Here is a 21,583-nt window from a genome sequence, read left to right on the forward strand (position 1 = left end):
ACAGTGAGGTAGGTACAGGACCCGTGGTGCTCCTCACTCCCAACCCACAGACCCATCCAGCCCAGGGCTGGTCTCCCCCTAGCCCTACTGGTGCCCCTCACTCCTGACCTGCAGCCCCTGCCAGCCAACCCCTGGACCTCCACCCAGGGCCTGCCAGTGCCTGTCCCTCCCTCCTGAACCACAGCCCTCTGCCAACATCTCACCGTACCTTCAGGATGACGTGGGAGCCGGGTTTCACTTCCAGCACCCCTGTGGGGCCGAAGGACTCAAACTGGGGGTTGGGGTAGTAGGTGAAGGCTGAGTGGTTGAGGATTCGCGCTGCCTGGACATGATCCAGCAAGAAGCCAAACTCGTCAGGTGCTGCCCCCACCATGGGCAGCTCCTGTCGCCCTGGCACAATGCCAGGTGCCTGGCAGAGCATGAGAGAGTCGTTCAGCACGCGGCAGCTCTGGGGGGCAGAGGGTGGGATGTTACTGGCAAACACAGCACTATCACTACCATGCTCTGGGACTGCCCCAGCTTGTTTGCACAGGACCCGGGGTGTGCACATGGCTGACTGTCAGAGCTGCTCTGGTGGTCTTGTTCTGGGTGCGGAGTGTGGGGGCGGCTCCGGGTTTGCATTGCAAACATCTGCTTGGAGAAGACAGTTGCAGGAGGTGCAGCCAACCTACAGAAGGTGCTGTTAGCCAAGTGTACAGCAGAAACACCCTGACCGTGTACCTTGTCTGAGGAGCTTTGCCTGTGAGCCATGCCTGCTGCACAGTCAGGCATGGACGGGGCCTTGCTCACTCCACCTGGGGCATAGGTCAAATGAGGACAATGGGTTCTCTCCATGTGGGCAGGGGTAGAAAAGGGACCCTGTGGGGGTGGGGGGGTCCTCCTCCTCCACTCCAGAAGCCTCTTTGCTATTACTGCAGCCTGGAAGGATCTCTGTCTGACCTGTCCGAACAAAGGATGTACTCCAGAGACTTACAAGACAGCAGATTATTCCACCTCCACTGCAGCCAGCACCGAGAATTGCACTTTGCTGTAAGGAATCTGATTCCTTTAACAATTTTACTCTAAAACTTTTCTTCTTTCTTTTTTATTATCAAACCTTTAGCTATAAGCTTTGGAATATCATGGGAGACAGGACAGATTCCAGAAGACTGGAAAAAGGCAAATATAGTGCCCATCTATAAAAAGGACTAAGAACAACCCATGAAACCACAGACGTCAGTTTAACTTCTGTGCCAAGAAAGGTAATGGAACAAGTAATTAAGAAAATTATCTGCAAACACTTGGTAGGTGGTAAGCTGATAGGGAACAGCCAGCATGGATTTGCAAAGAACAAATCATTTCAAACCAATCTGATAGCTTTCTTTGATAGGATAACGAGTCTTGTGGATAAGGGAGCAGCGCTGGATGTGGCATACCTAGATTTTAGTAAGGCATTTAATATGGTCTCACATGATATTCTTATCAATAAACTAGGCAAATACAATTTAGATGGAGCTCTTATAAGGTGGATGCAAAACTGGCTGGATAACCGTAGTCAGGGACAAATTGGAGAAATGGTCTGAAATAAACAGGATGAAGTTTAATAAAGACAAATGCGAAGTGCTCCACTTAGGAAGGAACGATCTGTTTCACCCATACAGAATGGGAAGCGACTGTCTAGGAAGGAGTACGGCAGAAAGGGATCTAGGGGTTATAGTGGACCACAAGTTAAATATGAGTCAACAGTGTGATGCTGTTGCAAAAAAGCAAACATGGTACTGGGATACATTAACAGGTGTGTTGGGAACAAGACACGAGAAGTCATTCTCCCGCTCTACTCTGCGCTGGTTAGGCCTCAGCTGGAGTATTGTGTCCAGTTCTGGGCACCGCAGTTCAAGAAAGATGTGGAGAAATTGGAGAGGGTCCAGAGGAGAGCGACAAGAATGATCAAAGGTCTAGAGAACGTGACCTATGAAGAAAGGCTGAAAGAATTGGGCTTGTTTAGTTTGGAAAAGAGAAGATTGAGGGGGGACATGAGAGCAGTTTTCAGGTATCTAAAAGGGTGTCATAAGGAGGAGGGAGAACTTGTTCTTCTTGGCCTCTGAGGATAGAACAAGAGGCAATGGGCTTAAACTGCAGCAAGGGAGGCTGAGGTTGGACATTAGGAAAAAGTTCCTTATTGTCAGGGTGGTCGAACGGGAATAAATTGCCGAGGGAGGTGGTGGAATCTCCATCGCTGGAGATATTTAAGAGCAGGTTAGATAGACGTCTATCAGGGATGGTCTAGACAGTACTTGGTCCTGCCACGAGGGCGGGGGGCTGGACACGATGACCTCTCAAGGTCCCTTCCAGTCCTCACACTCTATGATTCTAAAGGACTGGCCCAGCGTATTCCTTGGCATTAGATCGGAGGTATTAGACCTTGGCATTAGATCGGGGGTACATTTACCTGCAGATGTGCCTGGCCCTTTGGGACTGGGAGAACCTGGGTAGATTTAGTGTGATTTGTTTCCATAACACCTCGTCAGTGCATGGCGGGGACGGGCTGTGGCACACGGGCAGCTGGAGTGTGCGAGGGAATTGCTGGTGTGACGTCTGGTTGGGCAGTGTGGGGACAGACGTGGCCTGTGTGACAGGTTTGGAGGACCCAGTGTCTGGGCTGTAAGTAGCTCCATTGCCAAGCAATTTGCCCAGACTTGACCCTTCTCAGCAGTGCCACAGAAAATCTCCAATGTTACAGAGGATCAGGGACCCCATAGGGGGCCCAGACCACAGGGGCCTATCCATGACGGGGTTCAGCAGGGAGCAGTTCTGGGTGTGTTGGCTGGGAGGTATGATAAAATGGGGGAGCTGTGCGGGGTTCAAAAGGTTTGCAGGCAGAGGGGGGCACTCAGTCCTCTGGTGTGATGCTGGGAGTTGGCTGGTGAAGGGAGATGGAGGTGGGTCGAAGGGTTTGTATATGGGGGGGCACTCAGTGCCCTGGTGTTACCAGTGTGATGTGAGGAGGGGGAGGGAGTTGGCTGGTGCAGGGATCTGGGGGTCGAAGGGTTTGCATGTGGGGGGCATTCGGTGCCCTGGTGTTACCGGTGTGATGTGGGGAGGAGGAGGGAGTTGGCTGGTGCAGGGAATCTGGGGGGTCGAAGGGTTTACATGTAGGGGGCACTCGGTGCCCTGGTGTTACTGGTGTGACGTGGGGAGGGGGAGGGAGTTGGCTGGTTCAGGGATCTGGGGGTCAAAGGGTTTACATGGGGGTGGGCACTCTGTGCCCTAGTGTTACCGGTGTGATGCGGGGAGCGGGAGGGAGTTGGCTGGTGCAGGGGGATCTGGGGAGGTCGAAGGGTTTGCATGCAGGGAGGGGACATTCGGTACCCTGGTGTTACTGGTGTGACACGGGGAGGGGGAGGGAGTTGGCTGGTGAAGAAACCAGCACAGAATGGAGCCCCCAGCGACAAGTGCCCTGGTGCTTGGCCGACCCAGCTCGGGTGGCACAGCCAATGAGTGCATCGGGGGGCAGGGGTCCAGGGCTCCATGGGGGCCCACAGCAGAGACGGGTGTGCTCGGGGCCTTGAGAGGTATGTTCCCAGAAAGCAAGGGGGCTGAACCCCCAAGTGAAAGTACCACCCAAAGGGGCTGGTGCACCAGAGGGGTCTCTGCTCACAGACCATATGGCCAACTGTGGACACAGTCTGTGAGTGCATGAGGGAGGCAGGGGGTTCAGGGCTCCCTCACAGGAACCTGTCCCTTTGAAAACTCTCCCTCTCCATGCAACTTGACCCCCACTCCCAGCTGATGGCACCAGCCCGGACACAACTCACGTTGATGGTTTCAATGCCCCCGTACACAGCTCGGATGCGTGGCTCCTGGATGCTCTGCAGGCGGGTCCCGGTCACCGTCAGGCTGGTGCTGCCGCTGGGTGGGGAAGGGCGTTGCAGGGGAGGGGGTGAAATCAGCTTCCTGAGGGTGTTGGTCATGGGGGTGGGGCCAGGCAGGGGGACTGGGGCCATAGCCAAGGAGCTGAAATATTTGCCCTGGCTGGCCCTGTCATTCCCAGCACATGCCATGGCCCCAGACTGGCCCAGACCACCCCTCCTGATATCCACTTGCCATGACTGCGCCCCTCTCCCACCAACAGCTCTGTCCCCTTTCCACCTCCCAGCCCAGGACCCAGGTGCTACCGTGATACAGGTGCTTATCCCTGGCCAAGGCTGTGGCAAGTGTTGGGCCAGGCTGGGACCAGACAGAACTGACCCGTTCTGCACCTGCCTCCAGCCCGCTGGATGCTCTCTGCACAGGTCTGAGTGGGGCAGGGGGTATGGCGGGGGCAGGGATGGTTTTTGGGATGAGAGGGGTGGAGTGGCCATGGGGGGCACAGGGGAGCTCTTACTTGGCAATGCTCCACTGGGGCTCGACGTGGAGGATGGCTGGGTCGGGGGCATAGTGGAAGCTGAGACCAGGGGGGCTAGTGGTGTCATTCAGGAGGACCGGGGGGCCCAGGATGGCACGGTCGATGCAGACACTGAGCAGGGCTGGGCCAGGGCCCAGTGCAGACGGGGGGGTCAAGCAGATGATTTCCTCAGGGCTCCTCCTGCCAGTGGGGACAGAGTGAGAACTCCCAGAACTCCTGCCCTCCAGGACCACACCAGCCGCCCCCAGCCCCCAATCCCCATCAGCCCCCCCCAGGAGAGCCAGCCTTCCCCACCCCCCAGCTCCTCACTATGCCCCATGCTCCTCCCCCTTCCCCAGTACCGGAGCAGCTGGCAGGGTGCCCCCTGCATGGAGACGTTCACGTGGCTCCCGGCATCCAGGTGTGTCCCAGTGATGGTGATGCGGGTCCCCCCCGATACTGGCCCCCCTGTGGGGCTGAGCCCCCACAGCCTGGGGCTCTGGAAGAGACAGCACTTATGGGGTAAACGCACAGATGGGTGTCCAGACCCCTGGATTTACCAGTCAGCCTCCCCATAGCTCGGCTATCTTCAGGGATCGCCCCACGGCCCCTCCACACCCCTCCCACAGCCCTCCTGCCCCCATAAGTCACCCCACAGCCCCTCCCCTGGCAGCCCACCTACCCCCAGGGGTCTGCCCACGGCCCCTCCCCTGGCAGCCCACCTACCCCAGGGGTCTGCCCACAGCCCCACGTGCTCCCCACAGGAGCCTTGGACCCCTCAGTACCACAAAGGTGAAGGAGGTTGGGGATCGGGCCCGGTACTCAGCACTGCAGTCACCCACGCAGACTTCCACAGGACCAGGCACAGGGTCAGGCACCAGTGACTCCTCCATCTCGCACACCAGCCTGTGGGGGGGAGGGGTCAGCCCATGGCTCCTGCCCCATCCCCCATCCCTCCCAACCCCTGTGTCCCAGCCCCTCACCTCTGGGCAGGGACATAGTGACCCGGCAGTGGGTTGCAGCGCACCCCAGCCACTCGCACCCCGATTTCCTGCACCTGCAGCCCCAGGTTCTCGCCTTCCACTGTGACCAGTGTGCCACCCTCCTTGGGTCCTGCTGCTGGTACCACCTGGGGAGGCCAAGGAACAGAGACCCCCAGTCCTCACCTGCCACAGCCTCCAACCCATGCCAGACCCCAGGGCAGGAGTCCCAAACTGGGAGTCCACAGTGGAAACAGGGGCTGGCCAAAGATAGGAGTGGGTCAAGCAGCCCTGCTGCCTGGGCGCTGCAGGGGAGGGAGCATTGCCCAGGCATGGTGAAGCAAAAGCGGAGGGGCATTACTCAGGTGATAGGAGGATATGAGGGGTTATGGGGCAGCCACGGAGGGACCCCTGGGGGCAGCAGGGGAGGGGTGTTATCCGGGGAGAAATGGGGATGGGGACATTACCTGGGTAATGCGGGGATGGCTGCAGCGGGTTCCACGCCGGCCAGGTGGCAGCCAGTGCAGGTGGGGGGCTGGGCAGTGGGGGCGCAGGAGGCAGCGCTGCTCAGGCAGGCACCATCCGCACTGGTACCGGGGGTCGGTGCGCAGACACAGACCGCAGCTTGGGCGCTGGGCTGGGCACTTGTACAGTAGGGCTGGGGGAGAGGGGAGTCAGAGACAGGCAGCTCCCCCAGCATGGTGCCCCTGCCCCATAAGTGTCCCCAGCCTCCCTGGTATGGCCCCCACCAGCCCCAGCCCCATAACTGCCCCTAGCATAGAGGGCCCCTATCCCGACCCCAAAACCACCCCCCACCCCAGCCTCTTAATCACTCCCAGCCCTCTTGGTGTGGCCCCCTTGCACCATAACTGCCCTGCCCTTGTAGGGCCCCTCTGTACCTTTGAAGCCGGGGGGTTGGTCAATGGCGAAGTCTCCATCCCAGACCACAGTGAATTCCACCAGCAGTTCCCCAACTGCATCACCCTCGTACCAGTACTGGGGGGAGCAGGGATAGAGAGTTAAAAGGAGGAAGCCAGGCATCTCCTAGCAACAGACTGTTCCATCACCTGGCAACACAGCATCCCCGCCCCTCCAGGGGTGAAACATCAAACACAGCCAGCCCTGCTGGTGCCCCTCACCCCTGCCCTCCCACCTCACAGCCCTGCCACTGCCCCTCACTTCTGACCCACAGGCCCCCACAGCCCAACCCTGCATCCTTCCCAGCACTGCTGGTGCCCTTCCTGATCCACAGCTCCTGCCAGCTCAGCCATAGGCTCCCATTCACAGTTGGGAGGCAGCCAGACTGGCAAGGGGGAAGCTACACCCCAGAGGGGCACCCCTCGGGCTCCTCTCCCCAGGACGGGTTGGAATGACTGTCTCTGCCGGCTGTACTGACCCCTCTGTGCTGAGCTGGGCCTCTCTCGCCTAATAAACTTCCCATTCTACCTGCTGAGTGAGAGTCACTCCTGCCTGCAGACAAGGTGCAGAGCTTGAGGACCCCTGAACCCCAACACGCTGGTGTGACTGGTGGGATGCACTGCACCTGTGGATAGGCTTCCGGCAGTGACTGCCTGAATGCAGTAGAAAGGAAGAGACTCACAAGAGCCAGGGGTGCTGGAGGTGGAACAGAGCGAGTTTTTGGGGCCTTGCGGCACTGCAGAGGCTGCCGGTGAGTGGATACCCTAGCGGGACGGCGGGGAGATGGATTTTACCTGACTCCTGCAGGCAGACCTCGCGGGGCTGTGCAGAGAGAGGGGCCTGACCGCAAGGAAGGTGACCAAGGCCCAGCTGATTGCCCAGCTGGAAGAGAATGACTGATCCAGGGGGCCAGAGCCTGTCCCGGCAGGAAGTGGCTGGTCACCCCCTGGGAGCATTTCAGATTCTCAGGCAGGAGCTGGGGCTCGACGCTGTCAGACAGACGCGGTGCCCACCAGGTCACGCTCAGCTAGAGGTAGTCCATCGCGGGCAGAGTCCCCCGTGGCAAAGCTGCGACGGCTGGCGCTCGAGGTGCGATTAAAGGAACTGGAAGCCCAGGAACCCAGGGGAGAGAGCTTGAGCACAAGTGCCAGGAATGTGAGAGCACCAGGAATGAAAGAGGGAGTGTCAGCACGAGTGCCAGCAACAAGAGAGAAAGCGGGAGGAGAGAGAGAGAGAGCGAGAGCGGGAGCACGAGCGGGCCACGGTGGAGGCAAGACGCCAAGAGGCCCCAGCTGCGGTGAGTGGGGAGAGGGCCAGGCGGCTCAGGGTGGCCAGTCACTTGGAGATGCGCATGCTGGCCCAGTGTCAGGACCCAGGGGACATGGACAAGTCCCTTACCACCTTTGAGCGAGACTGCGAGTTGCACAAGGGTCCCCCAGCTGAATGGGTCCGACAGCTCACCCCCTTTGCTGGACCAGAAGGTCACAGCGGTGCTCAGCCAGCTGGGGACTACAGCCTGGGGACTACGAGCAGGTCAAATAGGCCCTGCTGCATGAGTTCGGGCTGACCCCCAAGATGTACAGGAAGAAGTTTCAGGAGGCGCAGAAGAGGCCAGAGGAGACATATGCAGACCTGGCCTCCGGCCTGATGCCGTACTACTACCAGTGGGTGTTTGGGGTGGGAGCCCAGACCACAGAGGACCTGGTCAAGCTGATGGTCCTGGAGTGGTTCAATGGAGTGTGCCCACCTGGCCTGAGGGTGTGGCTCGAGGACCGAAAGCCAGAGGATTCACTTAGTGTGGGGAAGTTGGCGAATGAAGTCACAGCCAGCCAGCCCAGGTTCAAAAGGGAATCCCGGGGGACAGGGAGTCCCGGAGAGACCGATCTAGCTACACGACAGAGGGGATCACCTATGGGGCAAACCCAGGAAAGAGGGGCCAGACATCCGCCTCCCAGAGGGCCAGCCAGGGCCTGGATGGATCAGCCGGCCCAAGGGACACCACAAGACCTGAGCTGTCATCGCTGTGGGCGGAAGAGGCATAGATCAGTCCAGTGCCACAAGTTCCCAGACAGGCTGAGCAGGCCGGGGGCTCATGGAGTCAACTGGGTGGAGTCACAGAAGCCAGAGGGGCTGCCGGCCTAGGCAGGTGGTGCTGACAGTGTGTCCTCAGCTTGGGCCGAGTCGGCCCCACAGACCAGCTTCTCAGGGGGCCCAAATGCACAGGGCTCAGTTTACAGAGTGTGGGAGGGGCTGCCCCTGTGGCGCAAGTGCCTCATATCCCTCGAGGTGGATGGGGGAAAGGCCCCACAGGGTTGTGGGACGGGGTGCAGACGTGATGCTGGCCTGGCCTGGGGTGGTGGCACCAGACCGGATGCCCAATTCCCACCTGACTGTAACAGGAATAGACAGGACCCCTTTCAAGGTACTCATAGCAAGGGTACACCTGAAATGGGGGGGACAAGGAGGTGGGCGTGCTCAAGTCAGCTTTCATCACTCCTGTGGGGGCTCTACAAGTTCCTGGTCCTGCTCTTTGGCCTCAAGGGGGCAACCGCTACCTTCCAGCAAGTGGAGGCCATCAGAGACTGGCCAGTACCCCAGACTAAGAAGCAGATCCAGGCCTTCATTGGGATGGCGGGGTACTACCGGAAGTTTGTGCCCCACTTTAGCTCCATCGCAGCCCCCCTCACAGAGCTGTGTAAGAAGGGAAAGCCTGACAAGGTGGTCTGGACCGAGCAGTGCCAAGAGGCCCTCTGTGCGCTGAAGGAGGCTCTGGCTAGGGCTCCAGTGCTGGCAAATCCAGACTTTGACAAGCCCTTCCTGGTGTTCACCGATGCCTCAGACGTGGGGCTGGGCGCTGTGCTAATGCACGTGAATGACAAGGGGGAGAAACACCCCGTCGTGTACCTGAGCAAGAAGCTGCTGTCCCGGGAGCAGAACTCCGCGGCCATAAAGAAGGAATGTCTGGCCATGGTGTGGGCGCTGGGGAAGCTGCAGCCGTACCTGTTTGGACGGCGTTTCACCGTGTACACCGATCACTCACCCCTGACCTGGCTGCATCACATGAAAGGGGCCAACACCAAGCTCCTGCGGTGGAGTCTGCTCCTGCAGGACTACGACATGGAGGTGGTCCATGTCAAGGGGAACGACAACACCATAGCCGATGCCCTGTCACGCAGGGAGGGCCCCGAACTTCCCCAGGTCACTGGCTGAGTGACCCCGCTCAGCTCGGTCTGGAAGGGGGCAGAGATGTGATGGAGTGGGGGGGTGCATGGGAGACTCAGGATGGATGTGTGTGAGACAGGCAGAGCAGCTCCCAGCGGCTAAGGATGACCCTGGGGCTGTAACCTAGGCTGGCAGGTAACACCTCTGCTCTGAACACAGAGCAGGGAGGTGCTGAGCTGGGTTTGAATGGGAGGCGGCAGTTAGAGAGAGTTGGAAGGAGCCAGCCTGGGGAGGGGGGAAGCTACACCCCAGAGGGGCATCCCTCGGGCTCCTCTCCCCAGGACAGCTTGGAATGACTGTCTCTGCCGGCTGTACTGACCCCTCTGTGCTGAGCTGGGCTCTGTCACCTCATAAACTTCCTGTTCTACCTGCTGAGTGAGAGTCACTCCTGCCTGCGGATGGGGTGCAGTGCTTGGGGACCCCTGAACCCCATCACAGGTTCCCACCCCCAGCCCTGCTGGTGCCCCTCACTCCTGAACCATGGCCCTCGCCAGTGCAGGCTGGCAGAGGGGCTGGGGCTGGGCCTGGGCCTGGGCAGGGGCTCACCGAGCTGTTTTGACACTGCACACTGCTAGAATTGTAGCGCACGGCCGGGACCCGCTGGCGCCGGCCCTGCACAGCCAAGACGCACTCGTAGCTTTTCTGGCCGGACTGCGGCTGCGGCAGGTTCTTGGCGCGGAGTGTGATCGGCTGCAGCACCCCCGCCGGGATCAGGAGCTGCCCTGTGAAGAGCAGCTCTGGGCAGCCCTGTGGAGAGAGAGGCAGGGAGAACCCAGGTGTCCTGGCTCCCAGCTCCTCCCCCACCCAGGCCAGGGAGAACCCAGGCATCCCGGCCGTGCTCCTCACTCCTGACCCACAGCCCTGCCCTGGGCCCCCTTGTTAGACACTGATTACCGGGAAGCAGTTCAGAGACAACTCACTGGGCAGGGAGCAGCAACAGCCCTTCCTGCCCCCATGTCCCCATTGCCTGGCCCTGGGCGTTGTCTGCAGCTGCTCCTCCCAGCCACCGCCCTGGCTGTCGATTATCCCCACGACCCGCACCACTGGCCCTTCCATCCCCCTGTGGCCAATTACACTTCACTAGAGGCTGACATCTGCCACCCTTCCCCCTCCGCAGCTGGAGAGCTGCCTGCAGAGTGGGGGGCGGGAGGAGGCAAGGGCAGGTTACAGGGACCCCTCGCCCGGCACAGGGCTGTGGTGGATTCTGGGGAGGGGCAGGTTACAGGGACCCCTCGCCCGGCACAGGGCTGTGGTGGGCTCTGGGGAAGCAAGGGCAGGTTACAGGGACCCCAGCATGGGGCTGTGGCGGGCTCTGGTGAGATAAGGGCAGGTTACAGGGACCCCTCGCCCGGCACAGGGCTGTGGTGGGCTCTGGGGAAGCAAGGGCAGGTTACAGGGACCCCAGCATGGGGCTGTGGCGGGCTCTGGTGAGATAAGGGCAGGTTACAGGGACCCATGGCCCGGCACAGGGCTGTGGCAGGCTCTGGGCTTAGGGCTGGGGTGCCGGGAACCATTGCTCACACCCTGGATTGGGAGTCCCACCTCGGCGGTGCTGACCCGGCCCTCAGCAAAGGCGCAGTGCCGCGGATCAGGGCTGCAGATGTGGCGATATTTGCACCACTGGCAGGCAAATGGGCTCCTCACACAGGACAGACACCTGGGGAGGGCAGCAAAGGGTTAATGGGCTCAATCTCTCCCCCACCCTTTCCCAGACCCAGAGCTCCCCTGGGGCCAGGGATAATGCTGGCAGCAGGCTCCTCTCCCAGCCCCTCTGTGCAGTGGGAGAGGGGTTGCTAAGCTGCTTCCTTCCCAGGAACCACCCACCCCCAACATGTGGTCCTCCTGCCCTGTCTTGTCACTGCTTGAATGTGCCAAGGCCGCAGGTTGGGAGTGAGGGGCACTGCCAGCTGGTGGGGGAGGTTCAGGTCAGGACTGAGCCGGGCCGGGCCGGGCCGGGCCAGGCTGGCAGGGGCTGCGGGTCAGGAGCGAGAGACATTGCTCACGTGGACAGGTGGCTGCAGTTGTAGAAGACGAAATCAACGCTGGCAAAGTCCATCCCAGTCTCCAGGGAGTGGAGCTGCAGCCGCACGGTGCGAGCAGCACCTGGGGACCACAGGGGACAGCGTCATGGGCGGGGGATTGGACCCCCACAGCCTATGGCCCCTGACCACAGCCCCACATCTTTCCAAGCCTTGCCCCCACCTGCCCAAGTTCTCCTCCCTGCGGGCCACCCTTTGCCCTTAAACTCACCGTGGGACGGGGCACTGGGGGGCAGCTCCCAGGGGGCAGGCGACTGGCAGCGGATCAGGCCCCCGGGCACCACCTGCGCATCACTCTGTCCCAGACCCTCGAAGGAGCAGCTCACACCAGGCCCCAGGTCTGGGAGGTTCTGCACAGTCAGCTGCAGCTGGAGCAGAGATGCATGGTGGGGGGCGTAGGTAGAGTTGGGTTAGAACTGGGGGAGCGGGGTCCTGGGGGTTAGAGATGGAGGGCGGGCAGGGTCCCCGTAGGGGATAGAGTTGGGGGAGTGGGGTCCCTGGAGTTAGTGACAGGGGATGGCCAGGGTCCCAGTAGGGGGATAGAGTTGGGGGAGTGGGGTCCCGGGGGTTAGTGACAGGGGGCGGGCAGGGTCCCTGTGGGGGGATAGAGCTGGGGGAGCAGGGTCCCAGGGGTTAGAGATGGAGGGCAGTCAGGGTCCCCGTAGGGGGATAGAGCTGGGGGAGCGGGGTCCCGAGGGTTAGTGATGGGGGTGGGCAGGGTCCCCGTAGGGGTATAGAGTTGGGGGAGTGGGGTCCCAGGGGTTAGTGACAGGGGGTGGGCAGGGTCCCCGTAGGGGGATAGAGCTGGGGGAGCGGGGTCCCGGGGGTTAGAGATGGAGGGCGGGCAGGGTCCCTGTAGGGGGATAGAGTTGGGGGAGTGGGGTCCCCGAGGTTAGTGATGGGGATGGGCAGGGTCCCGGTAGGGGGATAGAGTTGGGGGAGTGGGGTCCCAGGGGTTAGTGACAGGGGGTGGGCAGGGTCCCCGTAGGGGGATAGAGCTGGGGGAGCGGGGTCCCAGGGGTTAGAGATGGAGGGCGGGCAGGGTCCCTGTAGGGGGATAGAGTTGGGGGAGTGGGGTCCCGAGGTTAGTGATGGGGATGGGCAGGGTCCCGGTAGGGGGATAGAGTTGGGGGAGTGGGATCCCAGGGGTTAGTGACAGGGGGCAGGTAGGGTCCCTGTGGGGGGATAGAGCTGGGGGAGCGGGGTCCCGGGGGTTAGAGATGGAGGGTGGGCAGGGTCCCCGTAGGGGGATAGAGTTGGGAGAGTGGGGTCCCAGGGGTTAGTGACAGGGGGTGGGCAGGGTCCCCGTAGGGGGATAGAGCTGGGGGAGTGGGGTCCCGGGGGTTAGAGATGGAGGGCGGGCAGGGTCCCTGTAGGGGGATAGAGTTGGGGGAGCGGGGTCCCAGGGGTTAGTGATGGAGGGCAGGCAGGGTCCCTGTAGGGGAATAGAGTTGGGGGAGCAGGGTCCCGGGGGTTAGTGATAGGGGGTGGGCAGGGTCCCTGTGGGGGGACAGAGTGGGGGAAGTGGGGTCCTGGAGGTCAGTGATCGGGGTGGGCAGGGTCCCCAGAGGTAGAGTAAGGGGACGGGGTCCCTGGAGGGACTAGAGATGCCAGGGGTGTCAGGGTCCCACATTCTCCCTCTCCAAAGGGACAGGTGGGGGGCAGACCACCTCTGCCCCCACCTTGCAAACCAGGGACCCAGGTGTCCGGGCCCCACTCACCAGGGCTCTGGGTGCGGTGACAGAAACATTCTTGGGCTCCACGACCATGTGGAGACACTGGCCCGGCACAGTCACGAAGCGGTACAGCTCCAGTGCCCGGGGACACTCGCTCTCCCGGCAGCACCTGGAGGGCCATGGGGGAGGTCAGGCCCAGCCTCGGAGTCCCCCAGGTCTGCCCTACTCCACACCCAGATGCCCCATCACAGGGCAAGTCGCAGCGCTGGGGGAGGGGCAGCCCAGGGACCTGGCATGGTGAGGGGGTGGGGAACCAGGAGGTGTGGGGTGGGAGTGAGGGGCACTGGCTGGGAGGGGTTGTCACTTCATGCTGGTCTGTGTCTGTATTGCACAAGGAGGTTTAAATCCAGCAGTGGTGGGAGCGGGACTCACCGGGGGCGGGTCAACATCTGTACAGACAGCAGATGGGGGAGGGTCACAGAACATGGCCAACACCCAGGCTCGGGGGAGCAATGACTAATTCATGGCATGTCTCATTCACAGCTGCCAGGTCCCCCCCCAGCTCTGCACCCCTCCCCCACCTCCTCCCTGCACCCCGAACCCCCAAGCCCCTCTCCCTCCCACTCCAGCCTGGAAGTTTACTTAAGTGCCCAGAGCTCAGACATGGCGAAGATTTGAGCAGGTGCCTGATGTGGGCAAGCTGCATTCTTCTGCATGGCCAGAGACACCCTGCCAGTGTCACCCAAAAGGAGAAACCTGTCTTGGTTGGGAGCCCAGACACCTGGGTTCTCCCTGGCTCTGGCTGGGGGGAAGGGACTAGTGGTTAGAGCGGGGGGCGGGGGGACGTGAGCCAAAATTCCAGGGTTCTCTCCCAGCTGTGGGAGGGAAGTGGGGGCCCAGGAGCTCCGATGCCTGGGTTCTCTCAGCTCTGGGTGATCTCACCGGTTGTGCAGGACACACCAGCCACAGTGGGGGTCCCTGGAGCCCAAGCAGGCATCACACGTGGGGTACCGGCCACAGGTCTCCAATGGCAGCCGCACCACCTGAGGGGGGAGGGCTTACTGCCGGGGCAGATCATCTACCCCTGCCCTCCCTTCCCCCCATGCCTCTCCCCTCCCCAGTCCCCCAAGCCTGCCCCGACCTCCTGCCCCTCCCCCACCCCCACCTTTCCCCTTCCCCTCCCCACCTGCCCAGGGCTCAGCACGTAGAGGTGCCTCTGGTCCGGGCTCAGCTCCATGTCCCGCAGCAGTGGCTGCCCAGGGGTCACTGGCACCGACTCATACAGATGGGCCTCCTGAGGGCCATCCACCCGCACCTGGAGGGGGAGGCAGCTGTGAGAGACCAGCGCAGAGCCCCCCCAGCCATAAGAGGGGCCCACAGAAAAGAGTGGGGGAGGGGACATCAGCCTGGCTGTCTCCCCTCTGTCCCCCTCAGCCAGTGACAGGGTGGTCTGCCCCAGAGCCACCCCCAGCCTCTCCCTAGGGACAAAGGGCCCTTTCAGAGCTGGGTCCCCGGGCCATGGGGCCGGCAGCTCAGACAAGGCAGCCAGTGTGCGGGGGCAGGGAAAGGGACTGCCTCCCATCCTTAGTGCTCCCCAGGGCCCAGCCCCTCCCTCTCCCTGAATAACCCCATTGACAAGCTGAGCCCCATGGGGGGGTCAGAGCTAGAGATGGTGAGACACCCACCCCAGCCCCCCCATCCAATAACTGGGTCAGGGCAGAGGCTGAGATCCAGACACACCATGTTCCCCCAGGCATGGTAGCTGACTGGGAAAGGACTGGGGAGCATAGAGGAGAGCCCAGGGCTGGGAGGGGGCAGGGGCTGTGGGTCAGGAGCGATGGATACTGGCTGGGCCAGTTGGTGGGTCCCAGGGCTGGGCTGGCTGGGGCTGTGGGTCAGGAGTGTGGGGCACCAGAAGGGCATGGGGACAAGGCAGCAGCTCTAGAGTTAACTTTCCCACAGAAGTGTTTTGCTCTGAACTCAGCATTTTCCATCCCAACCCGCCAGCCTTTGATGTTGGCTCTAAGAGCGGGTTTGGAAGGAGCTGAGTTGGTTTGCGGGAGTTGGGGGTGGATGAGACCACGCTTCATGGCACTGAACTGGCTTCCCTGGCAGACACTTCCTCCCGCTCACGGTGCCGGTGCCCCTCACTCCCTTCCCACAGACCTTCCCAGCCCTGCCGATGCCCCTCACTCCCAGTCTGCAGCCCCGATTCCCAGCCCTATTGGCGCTCCTCACTCCCATTCTTGGCCTGACAGCAGCTGGGACAAAGGAGGGGGCCTGGCAAGTCCCTGTGCTACTGTGCTAACGCTGAATGGGCCCCAGCACTGCTGTGTGGCAACTCTCCTTCTGGGCAGCAGCACTGGGGCAGGCTTAGGGCTGGGGGAGGGGCAGGGCCAGAGAAGCCCATGGGAAGCAGAGAAGAGGAAGCCCGGGGGTGAAGAGTCCTGTGTGCGGCCCGGCCCATCCGGCGGGGAGCATACCTTGGAACTGCCCAAAGAGATGGTAAATTGCTGCAGCTGGGGCCTTGGCACATGGTCTGACTTTGTCTCCAGCTGTTCCCACTGCCAACCACAGCGACCATCGAGGAACCCAGGGCTGGGCTGGCCAGGGCTACAGGGTGCTAGTGAGGGGCACCAGCTGGGCTGCGGGGGCAGGGCTGGGTATTGGGGGGATGCAGGTTAGGAGTGAGGGACATGGGCTGGGCTGCAGAGGCAGGGCTGGGTATTGGGCGGGGAATGCAGGTTAGGAGTGAGGGGCACCGGCTGGGCTGTGGGGGCAGGGCTGCATATTGGGGGGAAGCACGTTAGGAGTGAGGGACACTAGCCGGGCTGCGGGGGCAGGGCTGGGTATCAGGGGGATGCAGGTTAGGAGTGAGGGACATGGGCTGGGCTGTGGGGGCAGGGCTGGGTATTGGGGGGATGCAGGTTAGGAGTGTGGGACACAGGCTGGGCTGCGGGGACAGGGCTGGGTATTGGGGGGAAGCAGGTAAGGAGTGAGGGGCACTGGCTGGGCTGTGGGGGCAGGGCTGGGTATTGGGGGGAAGCAGGTTAGGAGTGAGGGGCATGGGCTGGGCTGGGCTGGTGGGGACAGTGGGTCAGGAGCGAGGGGCACCAGTGGGGAGGCTGACACAAAAGGAGGGTCCCCAGCCGTCCTGGGGGACCTCCAGGTCTCACCTTCTTGAGGGAGCCAGCGCGGGTGCCCAGGAAGACGATGGAGTGGCCCTGGTAGGTGTAGGCAGTGAGGCTGGACAGCCCCTCACTGCGCTCGGTCAGCAGGGGGCGCCCCTCAATCACCTGCAGCCCCCCCAGTGGCTGGTTCAGCACCAGCCCACAGAAATTGCCAGTGATCTGCATGGGCTGCAGAGAAAGGGGGTGTTAGTGACAGCTCAGTGCCCCCCCATGTGCCCAGCTCCCCTTAAACACCTGACAGGGTCCGGCCCCCCTATGCTACCCCAGACCCCCTGGGAGCTAGGACATGTGGGTCCTCTCCTGGAAGGGGAGTGCTGTGCAGCACAGAGCGGGGGGCAGGCTCCCTAATGCCGGGGTCACTCCTGCGCACCGTGTTGATGCAGGGCAGTTCCTTGTTGAGCAGCCAAGGCAGGGCCAAGTGGCCCTCGCCACGATAGCAGCTCTGAATCCGCTCCTGGATGCGTCGGTTGATCTCCTCCAGCGTGAAGAGGCAGAGCAGGCTCTGGCGGGGTGGTGCCGCTCGGTTTTTCTGGCCCTGGGCAAAGGCCACATACAGCACCTCCTGGCCCGCAGCCAGCCCCAGCGCCTGCGCCAGCCGGGGGCCAGCGGGGGCCAGCCGCGCAGCCTGGGCCAGCCGGTACTCCTGGCCAGCGTGGGCGCAGCCCAGCGGGAACTCCACGTAGGAGTAGAACTCGGGGTCATGGGCGCAGAGCCGCACCAGCTTGGAAGTGAAGGAGCCGTCGGGGCCGGGGCCAGGCTCCAGTGGCGCCTGACGCGTGTCCAGCTGCAGCGTGAGGAAGTAGACAAAGGGGCCTGCGCCAAAGGCGGCCAGGTAGTGTATGTCAAACGCTGGGTGCAGCGCCAGCGTGTCGGAGGGCACCCGCACCTGGGAGGAGATGAACTCGTCCTGATAGAGCAGTGTGAGCATGGCTGGGCTGGCGGGGTCATGCTCCAGGCGCCGCCCAGACAGCGTGGGGAAGTACTCTGAGCGGCCCTGCACTGGTGTGCCCACGAAGAGCCGGCTGGCCTGGCCTGGCTGCTCCAGGATGAGGCCGGCCATGGCGTCGGCTGCCTGCCCGCCCCCCAGGTAGTGCTCCTTCCGCTGGTGGGGCTCCGCCAGCAGGGCCAGATCGGCCAGGCGCAGCAGGCGGCACACACCCTGCCACACACTGCCACAGGCCACCAGCCGCCCGCCTGCATAGTCCAGCAGCAGCAGCTTGTTGATGTTGTCGGCAGGTGCCAGCGGGTACTGGCAGGGGCGCACAGCGGGCGGGGGGTAGCAGCGGGTGTCGTCGGGCATTGGTCCCGTCTGGTGCACCCGCAGTTGGCTCAGGTTGGCTGCCAGCTTGTAGATGCGGTTCACGGCGCCAGCAAAGACCTCGCCTGTCTCCCGGTGCACAGCCAGGTGTGTCAGCCCCTCGTCGGGCACTGTGAAGGAGGCCTGGGCCAGGGGTGGCGGGGGCCCCCCTGCTGGAGGGAGCAGCAGCAGCAGGGCCATGGCCCCCAGCAGCACTGGAGGGGCCATGGCAGGATGCTGAGGTCGGCAGGCCTGGGCAGGGGAGAGGGGTTGATAGGGGTGACCTTGTCCCCATTGTGCACCCCCAGCCCAGGTTCCACAGGTCAGTCCCTTCCCCACAGAGGAGGACGCCCAGCTCCCCAGCTAATCACCTGCCCCAGACCCCTCTCAATCCTCCCAGTGGGACTCACCCAAGCCCCTGCCCCTTGCCTGCCCCCGCAGCCCACTCCAGACAGGGCTGACTCTGGGTCCACCCTGCCTCATCGCTGGATGCTGTGGGCAGAGCCCCTGCCAGATGCCCCAGTGTGCCCTACTCTCCTTAGCACACCTCCCCCACAGAGCATCTACATGCTGGGGGGGGACAACCCTGAGACATGGACATATCAGAGTGTCCCCCAGCAACAAGCCCCCCATCACCCCCACAAGCCACAGGCCCACCCACTGCTAAGACTCAAAGAGCTGGGGAAACCACGGCCCTGACCTCCCAGTGAGGGGACAGCCCCCTTTCAGAGGGGCTGAAGGGGACTAGTGATGACAACCCCAGAGATATGGGTCAGACCACATACAGACCCCCAAGCTCCCTTTCCACACTGGCCCCAAAGCCACCCGGCCCCAACCATCCTACCCCGCCAGCTTGACACCCCTCATTCCCCGCCCAGCAGGCATGGAGCTGACCCCCACTCAGTCTGAGGGCCCAGCCTCTCCCCACAGATTTCTCCAAACCCCAGCTGCCCAACCCACCCCAGCTCCTTTTTCTCGCTGTGAGAGAAGCTCGGATGGGGGTATCTGTACCCCAGACAAGGGCCCCCACAGCATCAGCCCCCTAAGTCATTGCTTTGCAAGGAGAGAACCTAGGAGTCCTGCCTCCTTATCCAGAATCCACTCCCCTCCCAGAGCCCAAGAGAGACCCCAGGCATCCAGGGGCCCAGCCCTGCTCACTCTGACTAGTACAGCGTGCACCCAGGGTCAGAAATGGGGCAGGCTTTAGGGGGCAGCAGATCCATGCCATTCGCTTTTCTGGAGGGCAGTGGGGATCAGGCAGCTGGGAGTGGGGTGCCCAGCCCCCAGAATGACATGCCCACTGGGCAGCTGTAGCTCCAAAGTCACAGAGCATACTTGGGGCCCAGCCGCTCTGCAGAGACAGCCCACCCCCAGTATGTAGGCTTGCTCCCGTCCCCCTCAAATCCCCCTCCTGGGCCAGACATGCAGCCCCTTACGTGCTGGTCTTGCTCCTCCCCCATATCCCAGCTGACTCTCAGTGCAAAGCTCCTTCATGCCCTGATCCCTGCATCCCAAAAGCTCAGATGTGGGGGGCTCCCCCCAAACTGATCCCACCACCTGCCTCTCTAATTCCCACTGTAACCAGCTACACCTTTCTGGGTATTCCCACCCCACTGTGCCCAGCCCCTTCCCACATCCATACCCCCCATCCTGGGTTTCCCCACCCCACTGTACCCCTAGCCCCATTGTGGAGACCCCCACCCCACTGCACCCCGCTCCTCCCCGCGCCCGTACCCCCATCCTGGGGTTCCCCACCCCACTGCACCCAGCCCCTTCCGACCACTGTACCCCCATCCTGGGGTTCCCCACCCCACTGCATCCCCAGCCCTCCCGACCACCGTACCCCCATCCTGGGGTTCCCCACCCCACTGCATCCCCAGCCCGAGCCGCCGCCACCGCCTACCTGCAGCCGCAGCCGCACACCCCTATCCAGCTAGACCGCTCCCCGCCCAGCCAGGCCCTTTAAACGCGGGCTGCACCACTACAGGAATACGGGGGTGAGTGGATGGGATTGGGAAGCCCCCCAAGGGCCCGGCCCTGCGACCCCCCTGCCTTGCCCTGCTCCCCCCAGTTCCTCTCGTGGGAGATGGGGCGGCCGGGCGAACCCAAAGCCCCAGTCCCGTGAGCTCCCCACCACCCCGCACCTCAGGAATGGATCAGCCCGACCATTCATTGCAGCCCTGCGGCCGCTGGCTGGAGCCACAGGGGCGAGTGTGCAAAGGGTTTGCCCGTGCTTCAGGTGTGCAAGACTGGCTCACACCAGCTCCTTGCGTGTGTGAGGGGATCTCTTGCACTATGCGTGCAAAGAGGGCTCGCATGCTCTGCTGCGCAGGGCCATACCAGGTATTCACGCCCACCTGGTATCATATGTGCAAAGAATTTATGCTCACGTGCTTGTACACTGAAGGTTCACTGCCCAAGTGTGCAAGTCATATACACCGCACACCTATGAAGATTGTTCATGCACACTCAGTCAACCGGGTGTCCAAGGTCTTCAGATGCCTGGATGCACTGCTCCTTTAGTGTGCCAGGAGCTCACATGCCCGGGTATACAGCCTGTTCCCTGGGTGTGGAAGGGACTGCCCCACAGAACAAACCAGGATGCGGTGCAGCAGGCACTGGCTTGTAGGGGGCACAGCCCCACAGAAACCTTTGGCAGCCCAAGGGGCAGGAAGAGGGAATCTGGCTCCCTGGGGACAGGGGACACTGGGCCTGGCGGCACTTCTGGGCTCCAGACCCAGCTTGTGAGGGGAGGGGCTTAGATGGGGCTGGGTCTCAGTGAATGGGTCTGCCAGTGCCCCTCACTCTGGACCTGCAGCCCCCAGTTCCCCTGGTGCCTGCCAGCCCTGTCCCACAGCCCCTGCCAGCCCAGCTGGCACCCCCTTCTGGGGTGGTCTGGAACCAGGGGTCCCAACTGAGGAGCTCCCAGCTCCTCCCTGGAAACCTCCTTATTTCAGGGTGGGGGAGGGGAGATCAACACATGCTGCCACCGATGCACCAGGCCCGTTTCCATAGTGACAGAGCAAGGAGACAGGATGGACTCCATGGCAACGCCCCATGGGCGAGTGGAGGTGGGGAAAAGGAACAGGGCAGACAGCAGTGGGGCAGAGGGAAGATGGAACTGGGGGATGGGATGGTGGGGGCACAGGACAGACAGCAGTGGGGCAGGAGGAAGACAGAGCTGGCTGGTGGGGGCAGGGAGGAACAGGGTAGACATCCTGGTTAGGGATAGGGGTCTTGGCTCTGGGATGTTTTTGTGGCTGGGTGGGAGCTCTGGGTCCTGGCAGGGGGTTGTGGGCCCTGGGGGGCTGTGGGTCTGGGTGGTGGAAGCTCTGGGCCCTGTGGGAGGCTGTGAGATGTGGGGAGACTGTGGGTCACAGGGACAATGTGGGCTCTGGGGTGGGGGCCATGGGCCCAGGGGGAGACATGACACGTGATTCACCGTTCTGCCCACTGTGTAAACAACTGAAATGTAAAACCCTGGAGCTGCTTATAGGAACCAGATGTGGTGCTGTCTGAGGGCTGGAGGGTGTGAGCTGCAGGACCAGGCCAAGGGAGGGGCAGAATGAGTCCCCAGTGAGTCAGTGACCATGCAACCACGAGCACAAGCAAAATGTGCACAGGGAGTGTGTGTACTGACGGGCTGCCTGTGTGTTGAGCATGGCCCTGAGGGTTGGCCATGCACTGAGTGAACCTAAAGGAGCATTGGAGTGCCCTGGGTGTGTTGGGGGTGAGTGCAGGGCATGCCAGTGAGCATGAGTTGGATGTGCTGGGAATGACTGTGAACATACACTGGGCATGTTGTGTGTGAGTGTGCTGAGTGTGCTAGGCGTGAGCATGTGCTAGGCATGCCCAGGTTGAAATGCGAGTATGCCTGGGGCAAGTGCAAGCAAGTAC

At 62.2% G+C, this 21,583-nt stretch overlaps 1 protein-coding gene across 1 annotated transcript in view; it reads right to left on the reverse strand.

Moving 5' to 3' along the window:
- Positions 1-17,927, reverse strand: part of PLXNA3 (plexin A3) — a 32,188-nt gene extending 14,261 nt beyond the window's left edge. The window contains exons 1-17 of the mRNA XM_075016678.1: positions 16,760-17,927; positions 16,375-16,557; positions 14,385-14,513; positions 14,141-14,241; positions 13,244-13,367; positions 11,734-11,890; positions 11,487-11,586; positions 11,026-11,140; positions 10,030-10,230; positions 6,243-6,339; positions 5,811-6,001; positions 5,347-5,492; positions 5,149-5,269; positions 4,726-4,862; positions 4,364-4,564; positions 3,795-3,888; positions 209-448 (exon numbers count right to left, since the gene is read on the reverse strand). Coding sequence (XP_074872779.1) covers positions 209-448; positions 3,795-3,888; positions 4,364-4,564; positions 4,726-4,862; positions 5,149-5,269; positions 5,347-5,492; positions 5,811-6,001; positions 6,243-6,339; positions 10,030-10,230; positions 11,026-11,140; positions 11,487-11,586; positions 11,734-11,890; positions 13,244-13,367; positions 14,141-14,241; positions 14,385-14,513; positions 16,375-16,557; positions 16,760-17,914 — 3,492 coding nt within the window. The 5' untranslated portion in view covers positions 17,915-17,927. The remainder of the gene's footprint in view (positions 1-208; positions 449-3,794; positions 3,889-4,363; positions 4,565-4,725; positions 4,863-5,148; positions 5,270-5,346; positions 5,493-5,810; positions 6,002-6,242; positions 6,340-10,029; positions 10,231-11,025; positions 11,141-11,486; positions 11,587-11,733; positions 11,891-13,243; positions 13,368-14,140; positions 14,242-14,384; positions 14,514-16,374; positions 16,558-16,759) is intronic.
- Between the last annotated feature and the right edge of the window lie 3,656 nt (positions 17,928-21,583).

The sequence above is a fragment of the Carettochelys insculpta genome, chromosome 22 (assembly GCF_033958435.1).
Source record: "Carettochelys insculpta isolate YL-2023 chromosome 22, ASM3395843v1, whole genome shotgun sequence".
Lineage (NCBI taxonomy): Eukaryota > Metazoa > Chordata > Testudines > Carettochelyidae > Carettochelys > Carettochelys insculpta.